The following is an 18,711-nucleotide window of genomic DNA, read 5'->3' on the forward strand; positions in this document are numbered from 1 at the left end:
AAATATTAATTCCTTTTTAAACTAATCACCTAGCTTGGTTGAACCTCTGCTGTTTAAATTTCAGTCTTTGCTGACTGTTTATTAGGCTGTTCATTGGTACTCTGCAGCTACTGACCAAATTCCTTGTTTGCTGTGCAACTCTTTCAGGTTTGCACCTTTCGAGTCCTATGACTCCAGGTCTACACTGGATGACCGTGAGCTGTTCAGATCTGGCTTTGATTGCAGTGAATCTGGACCTAATCGTAATGATTACTATGGAGATCGCTTTGACCACTTCAGCAACTCTGTAAGGAACCGCAGGAATCAATTTTACAACAGAGCACGTGACAGGTCCGGCCAGCAGTGGGGTCAGAACTGGTCTAGAGATAGACCTCCGAGTAACAGACCTTTCTGGAACAATCCATTCTCATCATATTCAAGTTCTGAACGACTATCTGCACACTGGAATGAACTGTCAATAGGATATGGAGGCAGGGGTTATGCTCCCCTCTCCAGGAATGTCCCTTCGCTCTTCTCCCAGCCCTTTGGTTTTGGGATGTTCGGCATGCAGGGAGTAGGAAAGCAATTTGGAGGTGGCAGACTGCGAAGGAGAGAGAGGAATCAATTCAGAATTGTAAGTAGAAAGTAGTTTCCCATATTATAGTGTCATAGACTTTAGCATTTAGCTGTGTGAATTTCAGCAACCAGCCTAACAAACTCCCATTTTCTCCAAAAGACATATTTCTCCAATATGTCCCGTTCTTGACCTTGATTGTCAAATACAAAAATAAAGTTAAAAACAATAGAAATGGTCATATATATGGACTAGATCAGAAGTTACAAATGGAGCTGCTGCGGATTACAGGAGTGCTGTGAGTGGAATATGCAGTTTAGGAAGAAATGGCAGCCTTGTATGAGATGATTGCTGAAAGTGCAAGAATGCAGAATGTAAGATCAGTTGGATGTGTCAATATTGAGTAGCATTTTCACAAATGTGTCTTTATGCATAGGACACTATGCATACTTGGCACACTAGTGGTTGGTACTTTGAGGCTTGCTGATATTGCATTGCATTTGTTTCATTGGATACATTTCAATCCGTGTGCTTGCAATTTGCAAGGGTTAGCATTCAATGTTAAAACTGCTGTAGCTTTCATAATGATTCCTAGTAGGTTTCTGTATGTTTCAGTGAATGTTTATGAAAGTATAATGGTGTGAACTTGTTTAGTTGTTCTTACAAACCCTTGGACTTAAAGTTACTTTCTGGTTTAGTGGACCAAAACTTCTGTTTCATTAAATCTGTTTGAAAAATGAAATTGAAAGAATGACTTGTACCAAATTGGCTTCACTATGAAACTCATTCGTTGGCTTTAATATCTGCAGAACTTGAGGTGAATCCAGGGAGAACTTTGATTCTTGCCTGATTTAATTTATTATTGTCACATGTACTGAGATTCAATGTAAAATATTGTTTTGTGTGCTAACTAGACAAATCATACCTTACATAAGTACATCAAGATAACAGAACAGGATTCAGAATATCATGTTAGATACAGAAGGTGCAGAGAAAGGTCAACTCGAATATTTGAGAGGTCCGTTCTTATAACAGCGGGGGAAGAAACTGTTCTTGAGTTTGTCAGTACGTGTCTTCTGCCCGGTGGAAAAGCAATTTGAACAATTTTTATAAAGTTCTCCAACATTTGATTTGATTTATTGTTATCACATGTACCCAGATACAGTGGAACATGTTGTTTTGTATGGTTCAGTCTGCCTGTACAGCATTCTAAAGTGTAGAACAATACAGAAAACAGTAGTGCAGAGAGAGAGAGATCATATCAGAACCTAGAGCACATGACCTTCTAGTTAACAGTATCCATCCAAAGCTAATTTGACCAATATTCTGGTATCTTCATCACAGAGGGGAGGTAGAGGCCGTGAGATAGGATTTGGACGAAAGAGGCAGCCTTCAACCGCAAGCAATGATGAACCAGACTCCAAAATGTCAAGAATGGACCAGTCAGATATTTCAGATAGTGAAGCAGGTAACCACTTAAAAGAAATTGTTGCACACTCCTTGTTGTTTTGTGACATTTTAAAACGAGTTTGAGCCTAAATTGTGAACTTAGGTGATTTTGTTCAACTGTGTGACCAGTCCTGATCAATCAAATCTCAATCCACTTTCCAGCTGTTGTCCGGAGATAGTAAATCTTTCTCCCTCTCTGGAATTATATTCAACTGGTAGCTTCTTATCCATATCCTCGGCCTTGGCGACATCAGTGTCAGTTCCAAACCTATCATCTGTCTCACCACCATCACTCTTGTTCCCTTCTCCATCTCTGTAAATCTATTTCATATACTGCTCAGAAACTGGTCCAAATCTTCTATGCTGGTTTTGTGTTCTACCTATTCAGTCATTGCAGTTATTCAGCGTATTTTATCACTTTTTCAATAGTCAGACTACTTGTTTGTATTTCAACTCTAGATTAATACACATTCCTCCAACTAAATATTGGGAAGGTGAAAGGCATTGTCTTCTGTTCCTGTCATAAACTTCATTTGTTAGTCACCAATTCCATTCCATCCCTGCGAACTGACTGAGACTGAACTGACTGTTCATTTATAATCCTGGTGTCAAACTTAACTCTGACATATTGATTTTTGACCGCATGTTGATGCCATTATTTCAGTCACCTTTGCTGACATCACTCAACTCTGCCTTTGCTTAACCACATCTACTGCTGAAGCTCTTGAGCCTTTGTTGACCTAGAGATCTAGCACAGTCTCAGCTGACTCCCTCACTGAAGTCTTGCAAAACTGCTTTCTGAATCCTGCTTATCATTTTTAGTCGACATTACCTCCTAGTTAATTAATGCTTCAGTTTTCAAGCTCTTGTTCCAAATCTGTCCACCATCTTGGCTCTACCATCCTGCAGAGCATTGGTGCTCCTCTTAATTCAGCCAATGCCAGGATCTCTGATTATAATTCTTCTATCCCTGTCCAAGTCTTTCAGTTTTAAAACACCTTTCTGAAAGCTATCTTCCTTATTATTCCTTTTAAGATGAGCCTTAAAATCTGCCTCTCTGTCTGTCTTGATAATCACTTTGCAATGCAAAGTTATTATGTTAAACCTGCTTTGCATTATTGCATATTTTGGGACCTTCCTGAGTTGTACCAATTGATGCATTAATAATCCTAATAGTTTTCTCTTTCAGACATGTATTAATATTTATATTGGAGGGGTTGCCCTAGTGTATGCATGTGTTCTAAGCATGATACTGAATTTCCTTATTTAATTCATAAAAAGTTTGCAGACTAACTGATTTGATGTAATTTGCACGACGTCACATCATAGTACTGGTCTTTCTGTTCATTTTAGAAGGAAAAGAGCAAGTTTATGGAGATGATGTTGAAGGTGCTGCACGAGGTGACTCCTGTGCTGTGAGTATTTCTGGAAATATTAAAAGTTTAATTCTGATAAAATTTAAGAAGTGGTTTCAGTATACCTAAAGAAAAAGGTCTCTACAATTTGGCATAAAACTTGGTCTGATAGGCTCAGGAACTGCTAATTGACATGACATCTATTACAATAACCACTTGTTGGCACTATTTCATATTGCCCTTAATTGATGTCATTTAAGGCCACAGCACAGAGGAAAGGCTGACCTGGACTCCCTTGTAGAAAATTAAAACACCTTTAAAATTTTTCAATTATGAAAGTAGAGGAATACTCTTCTACTTTTCACTTGTAATATGGTCACAGATTTTTCAAGTAATGGTTAGAGAGAATAAAATGTAATATTGTTAGAGGTTCTATTTCATTTCTCACCCTGTGTGACTAATTTTTTTTTTGGTCGGGATTTTGCCTAACGGTCATCTAGTTTAGAGAAAACACTGCAAGTAGTTTTCTATCACCGTGATCGTTGTGCTCTGGTGCAAGTTTAGTAAGTATTGGTTTAAAACTGCAGTCGTCAATATAACAGCCAGTGTGTTTGTGTAAGAAAAAAACCCAGATGGGATTGTTGGTTCGTGTATCATTGAAACTGTTTTTCTATATTTAGAACTTTGAGGAAAAAGATGCAACTGACACCCCTGAAAAGGAGAAAAAAGAGAGTGATGCAGATGGTAAAACTATTAACTCCAAGAAAAGAGGCCAGGTTGTGAAATTTTGATTGTTTATTTATGATATACAATAACCTGCCATTTAATCTTTTGTTTTTGCTTAGCTGGTGAGGGACAAGAGGAAAGTAATGAACTAAAAATGAAAATGAAACCAAGGAAGAAACAGCGGGATCGTATTACAGAAAGGTAAAGGAGTGTTGCTTATCATAGGTATATCTGCAGTTGCATTGATTTGAACATCTGAACAATAGGATTCAGTTTTGGCATTGATTGGATTATAGGGTGGACTGTTTAGTTAAAAGTGTATTTCCTACTATATGATTTATGATGAAGATATTTTCTTATCAATCTGTTCAGTCTCACCTCTGATGCAGGTGAGACTTTAACTCAGGTCTCCTGGTTCAGAGATAGGGACAGTATCACTGTGTTACAAGAGCCCTCATTTATCATGAAATGTAATTACATGAGTAATAGTCTCATTTGGTAACATGACCATATGATCACATTTCCTGAGTAGAAGCCATTCTCAGTGCTGTCACTGTGGTGTGCAACAGAGTGGTTACATGGGAAGTGAGAAGCTTATTTTGTAGTTTGGTTGCCAACTTAATTGAATAAGCATGGTTCAAGGTTGCAATTGTGACCTCATTGTACTTTATTTCTAATTCTCCCAGCCCTTTAGCATGTAACTGACTTTATGAACTCTAGCAGGATTAAGAAAAAATATGCAATTAATTTAAACCAGCAATTATGATGATCAGGTCTGTAGTCCAATTATGTCTAGTAATAGGATTGCATTGGTCAGTTTCAATACTACAATTGAAGGTAGTAAAAATATTGATGCACACTATATATTCAACAATAAAAATATGTTTATTGCAGAATATTGTATGCCTGCTCAGTTTGCAAGTTTCGCACCTTTGATGATGAAGAAATTTTCCCCCACTTGGAAAGTAAATTTCATAAGGAGAACTTCAAATTCATTGGAACTAAGCTTCCGAAGGAAACAGCCGAGTTTTTGCATGTATGTTAAAAATGTACTTTTCTTGTTGTTTAATGCTTGGCTCATGCACGTGTAAAATGCACAGAAGGGTGAATAATGGTGCAAGGAATATTGTGTGTTTCCAACTTGTGTTGGAGAATGGTTGCAAGAAGTGAATGAGAGAGCCTGCACAAGCCTCATCTTTTGACATGACACTCACCAGCCTTCAGCACTCTCATAATTATCTTTGCTTCCAATTTTTTTTCAGAAACCATCTGTTCATGATCTTTTTATTTTTCTCATTTGCAACATCTATAAGCCCATCTTTTATGCTTTACTCGTCCCATTTCCAATTTCTCTTACATTGCACCATCATCCTTCTTTCTGTCATTTCATCTCTCCTGCCTTCCACTCTTCCACAGATGTTCCTTTTGTTTCCACTGCCGACATGTTCCCTGTTTCTGTAATCATTCAACATCCAGAGAACATAGCACATTACAGTGCAATACAGGCCCTTCGGCCCTCAGTGTTGCTCCAACCTGTGAAACCATGACATTTCTGTTTTATTTCCCAGTTCTAATGGAAGGTCATCAGCCTAAAATGTTAACTATGTTTTTCTCTCATCAAAAATGCTTCATATTTACAGCATTTTCTGTTTTTGTTTTACTGAGCATTTAGACTTTTCTGTTGTTGTACAAACAGGCAGTACTGAACTAACTTGATACTTAAAAGCTTTAGTAGAGGCTGCTACTGAATGGTTAGAAATGGCAATGCCTTCGTACCCTTGACACTGTAAAGGATGATCTGTTGCTGGTAAAGCTGAGATCCAGTTAATCGTGCTGGTATGTACTGCACCAAGTCACTTTCTGTTTTCACTGTACTTCTGATAATGGGACTGCTCCTTACCCTGTTGCTTGGCAGTGAACAGTATCATGAAATGTTAGCCTTTTGATTCTAGCCATTTCAGTCAGACATCCAATCTGAAGGACAGACTCTTGAAATGTACTTCCTTTTTACCCTCTAAAAGTACCTTCCTTTTTCCCTCTGGAAGTTTTCAGTTACCCATTCTGGGGTCTTTTATTTTGTTAATCATCAATTTTTGATTTTCCTGGAGTGAAAATTGTGATTTGCTGAGTGGAAAAGTTCCAGAATGTTAGCTTCACAAAATACTTTCTGCTTGCAGACTGACATTGGGCCTGTTTTAAGATATTTATTTTCGCAATTAATGGGTCTTTCGTTGCAGGAGTATGTTTTGAACAAAAATAAGAAGACATTGAAATTTCGTGACTCAATGGAAGATAAAAGTGCAATTATAAAGAGGATCCAGGAACAAAACCTCTTGCATGGTGAGCATTGCTAAACTGGGATGTGTTTTTGAGTAAGATTAATACATTTCATCACAAAACTTCAGTCATTGCTGAATGGATTAATAATTGTAGCTTGTTGTCTACCTTGAGCTTTTCTGCCGTTTCTTATATTTTAGAATTATATAAAATATTGAAGCTTACAGAACTTCAATAATGGTTTGAATTGTAAAATTCCATATGCTAATCATATCATGTGAGGAAAATTGCTTTTGCTCCTCCATTTCATGCTTTGTATAAATCCTGCATTTATTCCATTGAAACTGATGCAGCATTTAGTGAAGATTTCTGGTCATTACACTGATGTTTAGTCTGAGCTGTATAGGCTAGCAGCAGTCTGTAAGCCTCTATGCAGGTTGCACAGATATTGGTGATTCAAATACGGTTGAACAAAGAAAAATTAAAGGGTGTGTTCATTTGCCGTTTAATTGTTTCTATCATGTTGATTATTTGCAATTTTCAAGCCTTATCATAACTCCCTGACTACATCTATTATTCAATCAGGAAAGAAAGACTTTGCATTTATGTTGCTCCTTCCAAGGCCTCAGCATGTCCCCAAAAACTTAACGGCCAGTTGAACACTTTTTAAAATTTTTGATTGACACGTAAAGTCTCATTTTTACACATCAGAGTTGGCAAGAACAGAATTTCATCTTTGAAAATAGTGCTATATGATCTTTTATGGTCACCTGAGGAGATAAGTGTTGCTTCAGTTTAATATTTCATTAAAAAGGCAATAACTCTGACAATGCAACATCCTCATGCACACGGTGTATAACTAATACCTTACACATAATGCTTGTGCACTCAAATTCTCTTGAATTCAAATAACATCTTAAAAATTCATCTCAATTACTCTCATTTCCAGATACTTGGTAATATTGTCGAGTTTCCCACATTTCAACAGTGACTATACTTCAAAAGCTACTTCATTGCCTGTAAAGCATTTGAGCTACCCAGTGATCGTGAAAGGAATTATATATAATGCAAGCCTATTTTATTCATATCTCGTTATGATCACCAGTTTTTTTTTCTGGCATGAGAGTAACTTTGTTTTCTTATTTACCTCTATTTCAAAATACAAGAAACATTCAGCTGTCCTTTAGTGCTTACCTTCCCTTGGACAATTGTGACTCAAGTCAAATAATTAATGGGCTTTGCTTCTTTTTCTAATAATTGTTTCAATTATATCACATTGTGTTGCTCATGCTCCTGCAATCTAGACATTTTTTGGTAAGTAGAGGTGAAATAATTGACTATCTTTGCTATTTACTATTGTCATTTTCCTGTTTCCATATATGTATTATCCTCTATGTTGCTACCTTTAAAAACATTTAGATACTTTTTGCCACATGACTTCTGTATGAATTTGTAAAGTTACGTAAATGAGAACTTAATATGTTAGAGGTGTCTTTTATCTGAGCGGCACAGTGGCTGTGGTTAGCATTGCTGCCTCAAAGCACCAGGGACCCAGGTTCAATTCCAGCTTTGTGCAACTTGTCTGTGTGGTGTTTGCACATTCTCCCTATGTCTGCGAGTGTTTCCTCCAAATACTTGGTTTCTTCCCACAGTCCAAAGATGTGCAGGTTAGGTGGATTGGCCATGCTAAATTGACCATAATATCCAGGGATGTGCAGGCTAGATGGACTGGTCATGGAAAATGGAGGGTTATGGGGACAGGGTAGAGGGGTTGGGTCTGGTTTGGATGATCTTCAGATGGTTGGAGTGGACTCAATGGGCCAAATGGTCTGCTTCCACACTGTATGGATTCTATGATCTGCTAATTTCTTTGTCTTACAGGTATTAGTATTGAAAATTTTATGAAGAAGGTAGAAGCTGTCCACTGTATAGCTTGTGAAATGTTCATTCCAATGCAGAACAATGCCATCCAGCGACACATGAAGACATTTGACCACAACAGGAATAGAAAAGTAAATCTGGGTACTCTCTCCACTCCACATGAGAAACTGACCTTCATTGCAATTTCGCCTTTCCACTGTCCCCCACCCCAGCCAAAAAAACAAATGTTTCATGGTGTGGTCTTTCGGTTTGGAGGAATCCATAATCTGTTCTGAAGATGTAACAGTTCAGAGATGAGATACTGCCTTGAATGAAGAATGGGGCAGTTAAATTTTTTATATAAAACCAACAGATACATGCAAGTAAGATTATCATTGCAGTGGTCTATCTGACATGGTAAATTGACATTTTTAAAATAGAGATGAAATGTGGACAATATTTGCTTGGAATCTCAACTGCTGTCATATTCACAAGGTGTTCTAGGGAAGCAGGGAATGCCAAGGGTTTCAGAAAAGTTAGGAGAAGGACTATTGCCTGTCTGTACCACTGTCTCAGGTCATCTGCTGCTGAAACTCTTATCTCTGCCTTTTAGTTATTTTCAGCTCTTCCCACGCTGTCCTCAGTGCTATCCCATCTTACACCCTCTGTAAACTTGAATGAGTTGAGAAGACTGATTTCTGCATTCAAATTAATGTCAATCTCATTTTCATAAGGTCTGAGCTCACTGACCTAGTTTGACTGCCAGATTGGCGAAGATTCAATTGTATAATATCATTGTTATTTTCAAATCCCTTCATGGCCTTGCTTTCTGTAATCTGCTGAAGCCTACTTGTGCATTGCCTAATTTTAATTCTCCATTATTGATGATGTTTCTTTATCTACCTTGGTCCTGAGCTCTGGAATTCTCCAAAACCATGCGAGCCCCCTCCAAAATACTGTCCAGATCTCTCGAACACTCTTTCCTCCTTTTCAGAGACTCCTTAAAGCACATCTCTTCGATCAAGCTTGTGATCATCTTAAAATGTTTTGTTATATGGCTTGGTCACAAACCTTGCTTAAGTGACATTCTTTTCCAGTAAAGTGACATTTTTCCTAGCTTAAAGACAATTTTTAAATGCAAGTTGCTAGTTGAAAGCTAGCTATTTAATTGCTTAAGAATAAGATGTAGGGCTTCACTGAGTAGGGATCAGTTTGAAGATTGTTCCAAATTTCTATTGCATCTTTTAAAATGTAACACAACATCCCATATAGGAGAGCTAGCATAAAATTTTATGCTGAGACATCAAGGATATGTTAAAATGATAACTAAATGCTTGGTCAAATAGTTGTTTGGCTTGATTTGCTTTTAAGAATCATATTAAAAGAGGAGAGAAGTGGAGATGCTTAAGCAAAGCATGGCTGCTAAATTTTGTTTTGGGAAGGGTGTGCAAGCAAAGGAAATCTGGAGTGCATAAGAGTAATGTTGTGATTACTAAGGGTTATAGCTAATAGAATTCTGAGTCAGATGATGAAGAATAGATCTGGAGCATAGTCTTTTTCACTTACACTGAGTTTTTTTTATAGAGAAGCACAATATATATAGAATTCCAAAACTGTTATGGACCAGGCCAGATTTATTTAAACACTACAGTTGAAACACAAACAAAAGAAAACAGAATTTGGAATTACTTAATTATTTGAAAACCCAATCGACTCAATATTGCAACTAAATTAAAGAGCTGTTCCAATTCCCACAACATCCCATAAACACACCTCTTGGCAAAAGGTAAATTCAAACACAGATTCTTACAGACAAGAGGAAACATCTTCCAAAGAGATTTCAGAGAGAAAGCCAGTCAGGAAACATCTGCTGAAGCTTGGAACCTTTCTATACTGCAAGCCACTACTCACTTACAACTAAAACTAGAAAAAACTTAAACTGGGAGAACTGACCACGCCCCTGCCATTGTAAACTAGGCTCTCTCCCATGCATTGCGGCACCTCTGCCTTTACAACATGTCTTTTAAAAAAAATGCCAAGGACAAAATAACCTTGTTGAAGGACACCATCATCATAAAGCTAATAACCACAATTTTAACCTGCTTTATACATGTTATGATTCCTAATGTCCATCATCTCAACACAATTAAATATTACACTGATATGCAAGTAAAGTAGGGCTTGAGGAGAGGACAGATGGTAAGGGGTGAGAATTTTAAATTTTGGGGCATTGCTAAATTGGGTGCCAATGTCAATGAGCACAAGTATGATGGTTTTTTGAGACTTGAAGGTCTGGGTTGGGATTACATGAGCACTTATCTAATATTTGTGTAGTTGGTTTATTGTTAAATAGTGGTTTGCTTTTATTTTCAGATGATGCTTGAGCAGTCAAAGAAGACTAGTCTTCAAGTAGCTAAGAGTATACTCAATAATCGTAACATTGTGACCATGTTGGACAAATACCTCAAGGTAATCTTCAAAATCATGGCAGTATACTTTGCCAAATAGTTAGAGGAAACTGGATGTAAGTTTGCTCGCTGAACAGGAAGGCTCATTTTCAGATGTTTCATCACCGTATGAGGTAACATCATCAGTGAGCCTATGTTGAAGCGCTGGTGGTATGACCCGCTTTCTATTTATGTGTTGAGGTTTCCTTGGGATGGTGTTGTCATTTCTTGTTCTTTTTCTCATAGGGTGGTAAATGGGGTCCAAGTCAATGTGTTTATTGATAGATCTATCAACAAACACATTGACTTGGACCCCATTTACCATCCTATGACAAAAAGTACAGGAAATGACATTACCAACTCAAGGAAACCACAACACATACAGAGGAACCTCAATTATCTGAATATCAATTATCCGAATATTGGATTATCCAAAGGGGATCTCAAGGTACCAATAGAAACATTACATCAAAGAGCTGTTTCACCCCTGATCGTGTCTTTTGTTTACAGGTACAATGATTAAAAGTGAACTCAGCTCACAAATGCTGGTGAAAACAGTCCTGGACAGTCCAGGCATCATCTCTAAATAACTGACCACTCACCCTCTCTCTGCCCACACTTTCCCTGGAGTTCTACACAGGGGTTTACCCTTAAACCCCCCCTTCCCCAGATAATCTCTCCAACGTTGTCCTGTACAGGGCAGAGGTGAACCTGTCAAATGTGGTAGTTAAAAAGTTGTGTGTAAGTAAAGGCAGCAGCAGTCTTACTGTTGGTGTACAGTCCAGCTGCTTCGGGGGTTGGGGCGGACGGGGTTTGGGACGGTTGGGGAGGCTGGTTGGGAGCAGAATGGGTTGGGGCGGATGAGCTTTTGGGGGGCTATGGATGACGTTGGGGGGCAGACGGGGTGGGCAGGGTGGGGGCAGGGGTGGATAGGCTTGGGGTGGTGGGGGTGGGGTGGATGGGCTTGGGTGGGTGAGGGCGGACAGGGTTGGGGGTGGGAGCGGGATGGGAGTGGACGGGGTTGGGGAGTGGCGTGTTGGGGGGCAGGATGTTAGTGGACGGAGCTAGGGGGGGGTGGGTGGACAGGGTGGGGTGCGGGCAGAGGGAGGTGCTCGAGCGCGGTGTGCTGCTACCTAGTCTCCTGAATGGGGAGCAAACTTCACAGAGAACTCCGTGTTCCAGAGGAAATCAATTAACCAAATAATCAATTGTCCGAATGAAATAGTGCCCACCCATCTCGTTAGGATAATCAAGGTTCCTCTGTAAATAACACCAGTGCTTCACCAGAGGCTCTCTGATAATGTTACCTCATATGATGATGAAACATCTGAAAATGAATCTTCCTGCTCAGCGAGCAAATTTACATCCAGAACCTCTTAACTGTGTGTATGTACAGAATGGACTTGCTACTGGAGCACACAGGGAGCCATTTGTCCCACCAAAGCTATGCTGGATTTTTGAAGGAAATTCTCAAAGTAGTCCTCCGCTACTGCTGTTTCCTCACTGCCCTACAAATTTTAAATATGTATCTAATTCAGTTTTTAAAGTTTACTCTTCAATTTGCTTCCTTTCAGGCATGCTTTACAGAGGTCTTCTCATTCCCCTCCTCTGCTTATTTTACCTTAAATGTGTCCTCTGATTATTGAACCTCCTGTCAATATAAGCAACTGCTTTCTGTGCTCAGTCAAAACCCTGAATAGTTTGAAACGTGTCTAGTTGAAAGAGAATATAGACAGCCTGTGTAATATTGTCATAGCTTTCATGCAAGTGACTACTTGAATGAAATCTAGAACTGTCTTTCAGTGGAGACTCTCAGACCTTGGGGAGAAAATTTGAAGTTAAAAATGTCTCGGTGAAATAGAGTTCCAACTGGAAGCTTTGGAATCTTAACTGTCCCAAGTTTTTCAGAGATCTAAATTTGTTCACATTTCACAGGGTGAGAATCCCTTTACTGAAGAAGATGCTAAAGAAAATGAAGATGGTATAGATGACCCGTTAGAGGGTGATGCAGGGGAAAATAACGAAGAGAAGAAAGATGAAACCACAGAAGGTGAGCAAGCAGAAATAAAGCTAGAACCAGGGGAAGAAAGTACTGAAGGTGATGGTAAAATTGTCAATGCAGATCAGACTATTGTTGACAAGTCTGAGCAAGGAGCTGATGCCACTGATGAAGAAGGGGAAGCAAACCTGACAGGAGACCAAAACAGTGAAGAATCTCTTCCAGCAGAAGAAACTGCTGAAGTAACTGTCTCAGCCGAAGATGAAGATAAAGTCTTGGAAGCTGGTGATGGAGAAAACCCTGATGAAAGTACTGAGAGTCCCTCAGGTGGTGGTGATGCAGAAAAATTAGAGTAATTTGCTGTACAGAGGTATTTGTCTCATTTGTTAATTCAGCATAGAATTCTCCACAAGTACTCTATCTGAATTAAAGCTATGTTGCTTTAGTCACCACAAGGTTCTTGTATTGATCCTAGAACACGTATTTGGGATAATTCAATGCAATGATTGTTCCAAATCTAGTGTGGCTCTCTTCCTAGCTTTGTCTAGCTAGTTTTATGTGAAATGCTGTTCTCTGTGAAAGTGGTTCATGAGTGCATTTGCCTTGTTGACTTGCTTTTAATTTTCCAGAGAAGGTAACACCAATCCAGGATATGAACAGACATTCTGTGTGAAGTGGCTTTACCTGGTTAATACTTTCTTCTTAAAAGAAGTTTACAAGTGTCATTGTATTGGTCCCTAGCTTAATATCAGGGAATTGGGTGTGACATTTGCAGTTCCCTGTGTTTCATAGTATAATGCAATTCTAAAACTATCTGCTCATTTCTACGTCTTTTGATTAAAGATGTTGAAGGGAATTTCACAAAATTAGCTCAAAGAAGCAAAATAAAGTTGCATGCTAATGCTTTAGTGTTTTCAAACTGCCTTTAATGATGAGCAGGAGTTATATTGTGTAACCAAACTTTCTACATTTGCTTGTCCAACAGTTTTAAGTGGAATACAATTTATTGAAAATGTGACAGAAGTTGTTTTCAGCAGAAGTTTTTGCTTAAAAGTTGAGTACAGTTTCCATTTATGAGTTTTGTTTTGGGATTTAGTGATACTATCTGGATACAAATGGAATTTATTTTGTTTTACTGCTGGAAAGAGTAATAATTACTTCTGAAAACAATTGTATACAATAAAATTGCATTAAATACTTTTTAAAATAAATATTATTGTTTTATTAATTTTGTCTTCCTTTTTTATAAGGGTACAATATTATAATAGTACCTAGTCTAGTAATCCAGAGGCTTGGAGTTACTTATTGAAAGGATGTGGGTGTGGCTGCGTAGGCCAGCATTTATTGCCCACCCCTAATTGCTCAGAGGTCTGGAGTTCACATGTAAGCTAGATTTATTTCTTTGGGATGAGTGAAACAGTTTGGGTTTTCATGATAATCAACAGTGAACGGTTAATATGGTTCCACGGGCTAACTTTTCTTGATTTTTATTGGATTCAAATATCCCGCTATCTCCCACAGTGGGATGCTAACCCATGTCCCCAGAACATTGACCTGATGTTTTAAATTACTCGTCTAACTACGTCATTGCTACACTCGCATGTCCCCAAACTAAGCCACTGCCTCCCCAATAGATGAATGAGTCCAAATCCCACAATGGCAATTAGGGAATATAAATTTGGTTAATTGAATAAATCTGGAATGAAAAGTTTCTATCTTTAAATACTAACACCGAACTACCTGATTATCATTTTAAAAATTTAATCTAGTTTATTGATATTCTTTAGGGAAGAAAATCTATCATCTTTATCCAGTCTGGTTAAATTGTGACTTCAGACCCACAAAATTAAGAGAAACTGGTTTTCTTCAATTGGATGCTGAAAGTGGGGATTTAAAGAATTAAAAATCAGGATTGTTTATTCTTAAAGCGGTTTGCTTTTGATTAGTTCCTTTCTTCACGTGACAGAATTGATTAACTTTTCAAAGTCTGTTAACCATACCAAAGACAAAATAAAAATAATAGAAAAGCAAAATCATTCAAGTCTCCTTTACATAAAAACCTTTGTCCTTTCTTTTTGCCTTGCCACTGTAACCAACAATTGACTTGCATCAAATTGACAGCACAATTTAGAGGTGGTTGGACCCGACAGGTTTGTGCTAGTGTTTATGTTCCACCCGATGTTGTTTGTCAATAATTTGTTATTTATTCTTTAATGGGTGATAATGATTGGATTTTCAACTTGTTTTGAGAAGATAGTGTTGAGCTGCTGCCTTCAATTCCTGCACTCCATTGTGGTGTTTGTAGTTACAGTGCTGTTTGGAAGGAAGTTCTAGGATTTTGACCCAGCTATTAGTGGAGTAATGGTAATATAGTTCCAAATCAGGATGATGTGTGGTTGGAAGATTTCATGAAGGTGGTGGTGTTCCCATATATCTGCCAGTCTTACATAGTTCAAAGTGTTAAGACACCATGGGTTTGGAAGGTGCTGTCGAAGGAACCTTGGTGAGCTGCTGAGTACCTCTTGAATGTAGCTCAATGATCTGAGCTATAAATACTTCATATTAGTGATTATTCATGATGAACTGAACTGTGTTCAATAGGAATCTTTATTATTTGCTTCCACTGCTCTTATTTGGAAGATCATTTCAAATAGTAATCATTTAATGTGAAATGCTTCCTGACATTATGAGATTGCTTTTACTAGCTAGCAAAGGCTTGACTATCATTGCACCTTCGTATGTAGCTGTTTGTCTTTTGCAGTTTAATTTTGGACTTGTTACAGGAATGTGTGTTATTTTACAATTATTTAAAAAGCATCAAAACTATTATGCATTTTAGTTTTTCAGATGCAACATTGATTAGGAAAGATCTATCACCTTGACTGGTTGTATGGTAAACTGATAGAACAGTTCACCCACCTGATGTAGAATCCACTCATTTTCCTATCAATGGTGATGAAAAGAGAGAGGCATGTATTTTGATGTGGACTATTTGTTCTGAAGGTTTACTGGTTTCCCTGAAGGAGGATTTTCCTATCATGAAGAAGATTACATCTGAGGCAGATTACTAGATGTTCTACATCCACATTAATGTTATTTCGGTAGAAACCTGCTACAGCATCAGTGGGAAAGGTAGAATTCCTTAGTGAATTTCCATGTTAAATATTTTCTCAGAGATAAAACACCATGTGTTCATTTCCACCCAGCTTTCTTCACAATCAAAATTGTGTCCTTGTTTGTTCCTTGAATCAGACATCAAAAAGGCAGGGCAAGGTACACAAAAGTAGAAGTGGCCAATTTTAAATACATTTCTGCTTCCTAAAGCATTTCATTTTGCAAAGTTTTTTTGACCTCCATGCTAATGTACTGTGATACTCTTCTATGGCTTTTTATCTTGTCCAACTGAATGTCACTGGGGTTTTGGCCATGAAAGTGTTTTTGTCCTGTCAAGGTAATCCTTTGAGACTGAGGATTATTTTCATAGTTAAAACCACTAGCATAGCAGGGGTGAAGAGTGAAGACATTGGAAGGAAATGGTATGGTAGAAAGAGGTATACGTCTTAAGATAAAAAAAATTAACTTCAAAATGTTTCACTTGTCATCTCATTGCTTGGAATTGTGGTGGGAAAATGGGCTAATATAGTCTGCGGTTATTGCAGGCTCAGGTAACCTGCTTTTGCAAGGGAAAAAGAGGTGGTGACTTTAAGAGAAAGGAATACCAAGTCCGTTACAGGAGTGAGGTTCAGAAAAATAATGTTTTTGTTGTTGTTCCAGTTACTTTAAAGTCTTCTTTGGCAGTACCTCAAGACCGAGGATGACCTTCTCTCACTTTGGAGTTGTCGGACCTGAGGCAACTAAACAGTCTAATGCTGCCACAGATGGTGTTAGAGGAAACAGGTGGGTTGGAAGTTTTGAGCATGATCCTTTTGTTTGCACTTCTGTGCCACCTGTTCGGTCTGGAGATTCAAAAGATGCTTGGTACCTTTCTTGATGCTTCTCGAGTTTGGGCAGTCGAGGGCATGTGATACCCACAATTGGAAGGTATTTTTTTTAACCTGGAGATTTACAGGACATCCTTGAAGTAATTTCTCAGGCCTCCTTTTCATGATGAAGTTCAGAGCAGACTGTTTGTATTGAAAGTCTTGTGTTAGATATGTGATGTGGTCCATTTAATAAAGCTGACTTACAGTAACCAGTAGTACTGGTTACTGTAAGTCAGGATATTGGCTTGAGAGAAGACACTGATATTGGAGCATCTATCCTGTCAGTGGTTTTTGGGATTTGTTGCTGGTGATATTTCTCTAGAGGTTTGAAATGTCTGCTGTACATTGTCCAAGTCTCCAATGCAGGCAGCACTCGTGCCCTGCAGGTTGAGCTGTGTTACTTAAATAGCAAAAAGCTATACTGGCACACGAGAGGCAAAATTAAATTTGGTTGACTATGTCAAAGGACACTCCAAATTGATTCACATTGTGTCCAGTGTAAACCTTGATATTCATGGGACAGTGATGCACAGTGGGAACAGATTGGTAGAGGAATTTTATCTTCTGGACTTTTAGCCTAAATAATGTTTTTTTGTACTTTGATGTATGTGATGATGATGGTGTGGCCCATGACCTCTGATTGTATGTACACATACATATTGTGTGCACTGCAATTCACTGAGTGAGGTTGGGGATGGTCTTGGTTTTTGACAGGAAAGGTGACAGGTTGAACAGTTTCTGCTTATTCTGTGGAGAAGCTCTACTCTAGCAGGAAGCTTTAAAGATATGGAGTGAAGTGTTTAGATTAGATTACATTCCCTACAGTGTGGAAACAGGTCCTTTGGCCCAACAAGTCCACACCGACCCTCTGAAGAGTAACCCACCCAGACCCATTTCCCACTGACTAATGCACCTAACACTATGGGCAATTTAGTATGGCCAATTCACCTGACCTGCACACCTTTGGAAGTGTGGGAGGAAACCGGAGGAAACTCACGCAGACACTGGGAGAATACGTGTTGTGATTTATCATATGAATCCAAGAAGGCAGAAGTAAGTTAAAAGTGAAGGACATCACATCTTTTGCTGTCTGTGATATGGCTGATTATAATCATCATGCATTGTGCATGACAAAGATTACTGTGCTAACTAATCATGCACTATCCATGATGCCATGGGTCATATATTTTATTTGAAATGAAACATAATCCAAATTTCTGAGTATAAACAGCTAACTGCTGTAAGAAAGGAACCAGTGTATTTTTGGTTGTTTAGTACAGGGAGTCACATATCTCACCACTTTCATTCGCTTCACCTTTAAGCAATGAGTCTTCATCTTCAAATCCTCTCAGATCTTTGATAATAATCTTGTGTGCCTTTTTTGGGAAAAGGTGCAAGAGGGTTCAGGCTGTGGCTGCTTACCCAAATTTCTCTCTCTCTTAGGAAGAAACCTAGATCAGCAATGCCTAGATTACATTAGAAAACTATGGCTATTATTGTAATGGGCATCCTATCACATCTGTGGTACAATATATCAGAGCATTAACAACTTATACCTTCTGGCTATTCCTTCAGTTGGAATTTAATATGGACAACTTTCTATTGACCTGGTCACTATTGGAAGATAAACAAATAGACTTGTAAAAGAATGTTTTCAATTTTCATAGCAAGTAGCTGTTCCTGTTTGGAAAACAATATGGAGTTGCAGAGTTGGTTTCTTTGAAGTTGGAATGGGGGTGGTTTTGATTTTCCCTCTCTGCTTTTTTGTTAACAAATGGTATGTTCCCATACCATATCTTCTCATATAAGCATGGTTGTCAAAGTCCCATGATGACCTATGCTTTATAGTATCAATGTTTTGGACCACTATATTGTCCTGGTTTAAGACTTCAACTCAAATGTCTGATTTATTGCTAATACCAAAATTAGCTGAAACGATCTTCCTGTTATGACTGTGAAGTGGAACTGCATTAGGGTAATGTGGTACTATATCTGTTGAAAACATCATCATCCCATTAAGTGAAACATCCCATAAAACCAACTTTTAACTATGTGTAGATTT

The 18,711-nt window shown here is 38.3% G+C and overlaps 1 protein-coding gene across 1 annotated transcript in view; it reads left to right on the plus strand.

The window, feature by feature from the left end:
* LOC122552356 (A-kinase anchor protein 8-like) overlaps positions 1 to 13,888 on the plus strand; it is a 31,056-nt gene extending 17,168 nt beyond the window's left edge. The window contains exons 4-13 of the mRNA XM_087983419.1: positions 148 to 613; positions 1,898 to 2,021; positions 3,356 to 3,417; positions 4,038 to 4,101; positions 4,203 to 4,284; positions 4,978 to 5,119; positions 6,321 to 6,423; positions 8,242 to 8,372; positions 10,594 to 10,689; positions 12,603 to 13,888. Coding sequence (XP_087839545.1) covers positions 148 to 613; positions 1,898 to 2,021; positions 3,356 to 3,417; positions 4,038 to 4,101; positions 4,203 to 4,284; positions 4,978 to 5,119; positions 6,321 to 6,423; positions 8,242 to 8,372; positions 10,594 to 10,689; positions 12,603 to 13,022 — 1,690 coding nt within the window. The 3' untranslated portion in view covers positions 13,023 to 13,888. The remainder of the gene's footprint in view (positions 1 to 147; positions 614 to 1,897; positions 2,022 to 3,355; positions 3,418 to 4,037; positions 4,102 to 4,202; positions 4,285 to 4,977; positions 5,120 to 6,320; positions 6,424 to 8,241; positions 8,373 to 10,593; positions 10,690 to 12,602) is intronic.
* The last annotated feature ends 4,823 nt before the right edge of the window (positions 13,889 to 18,711 follow it).

Source organism: Chiloscyllium plagiosum, unplaced genomic scaffold (genome assembly GCF_037043375.1).
Source record: "Chiloscyllium plagiosum isolate Xiang-an unplaced genomic scaffold, Cpla_swu_hap1 HiC_scaffold_45, whole genome shotgun sequence".
Lineage (NCBI taxonomy): Eukaryota > Metazoa > Chordata > Chondrichthyes > Orectolobiformes > Hemiscylliidae > Chiloscyllium > Chiloscyllium plagiosum.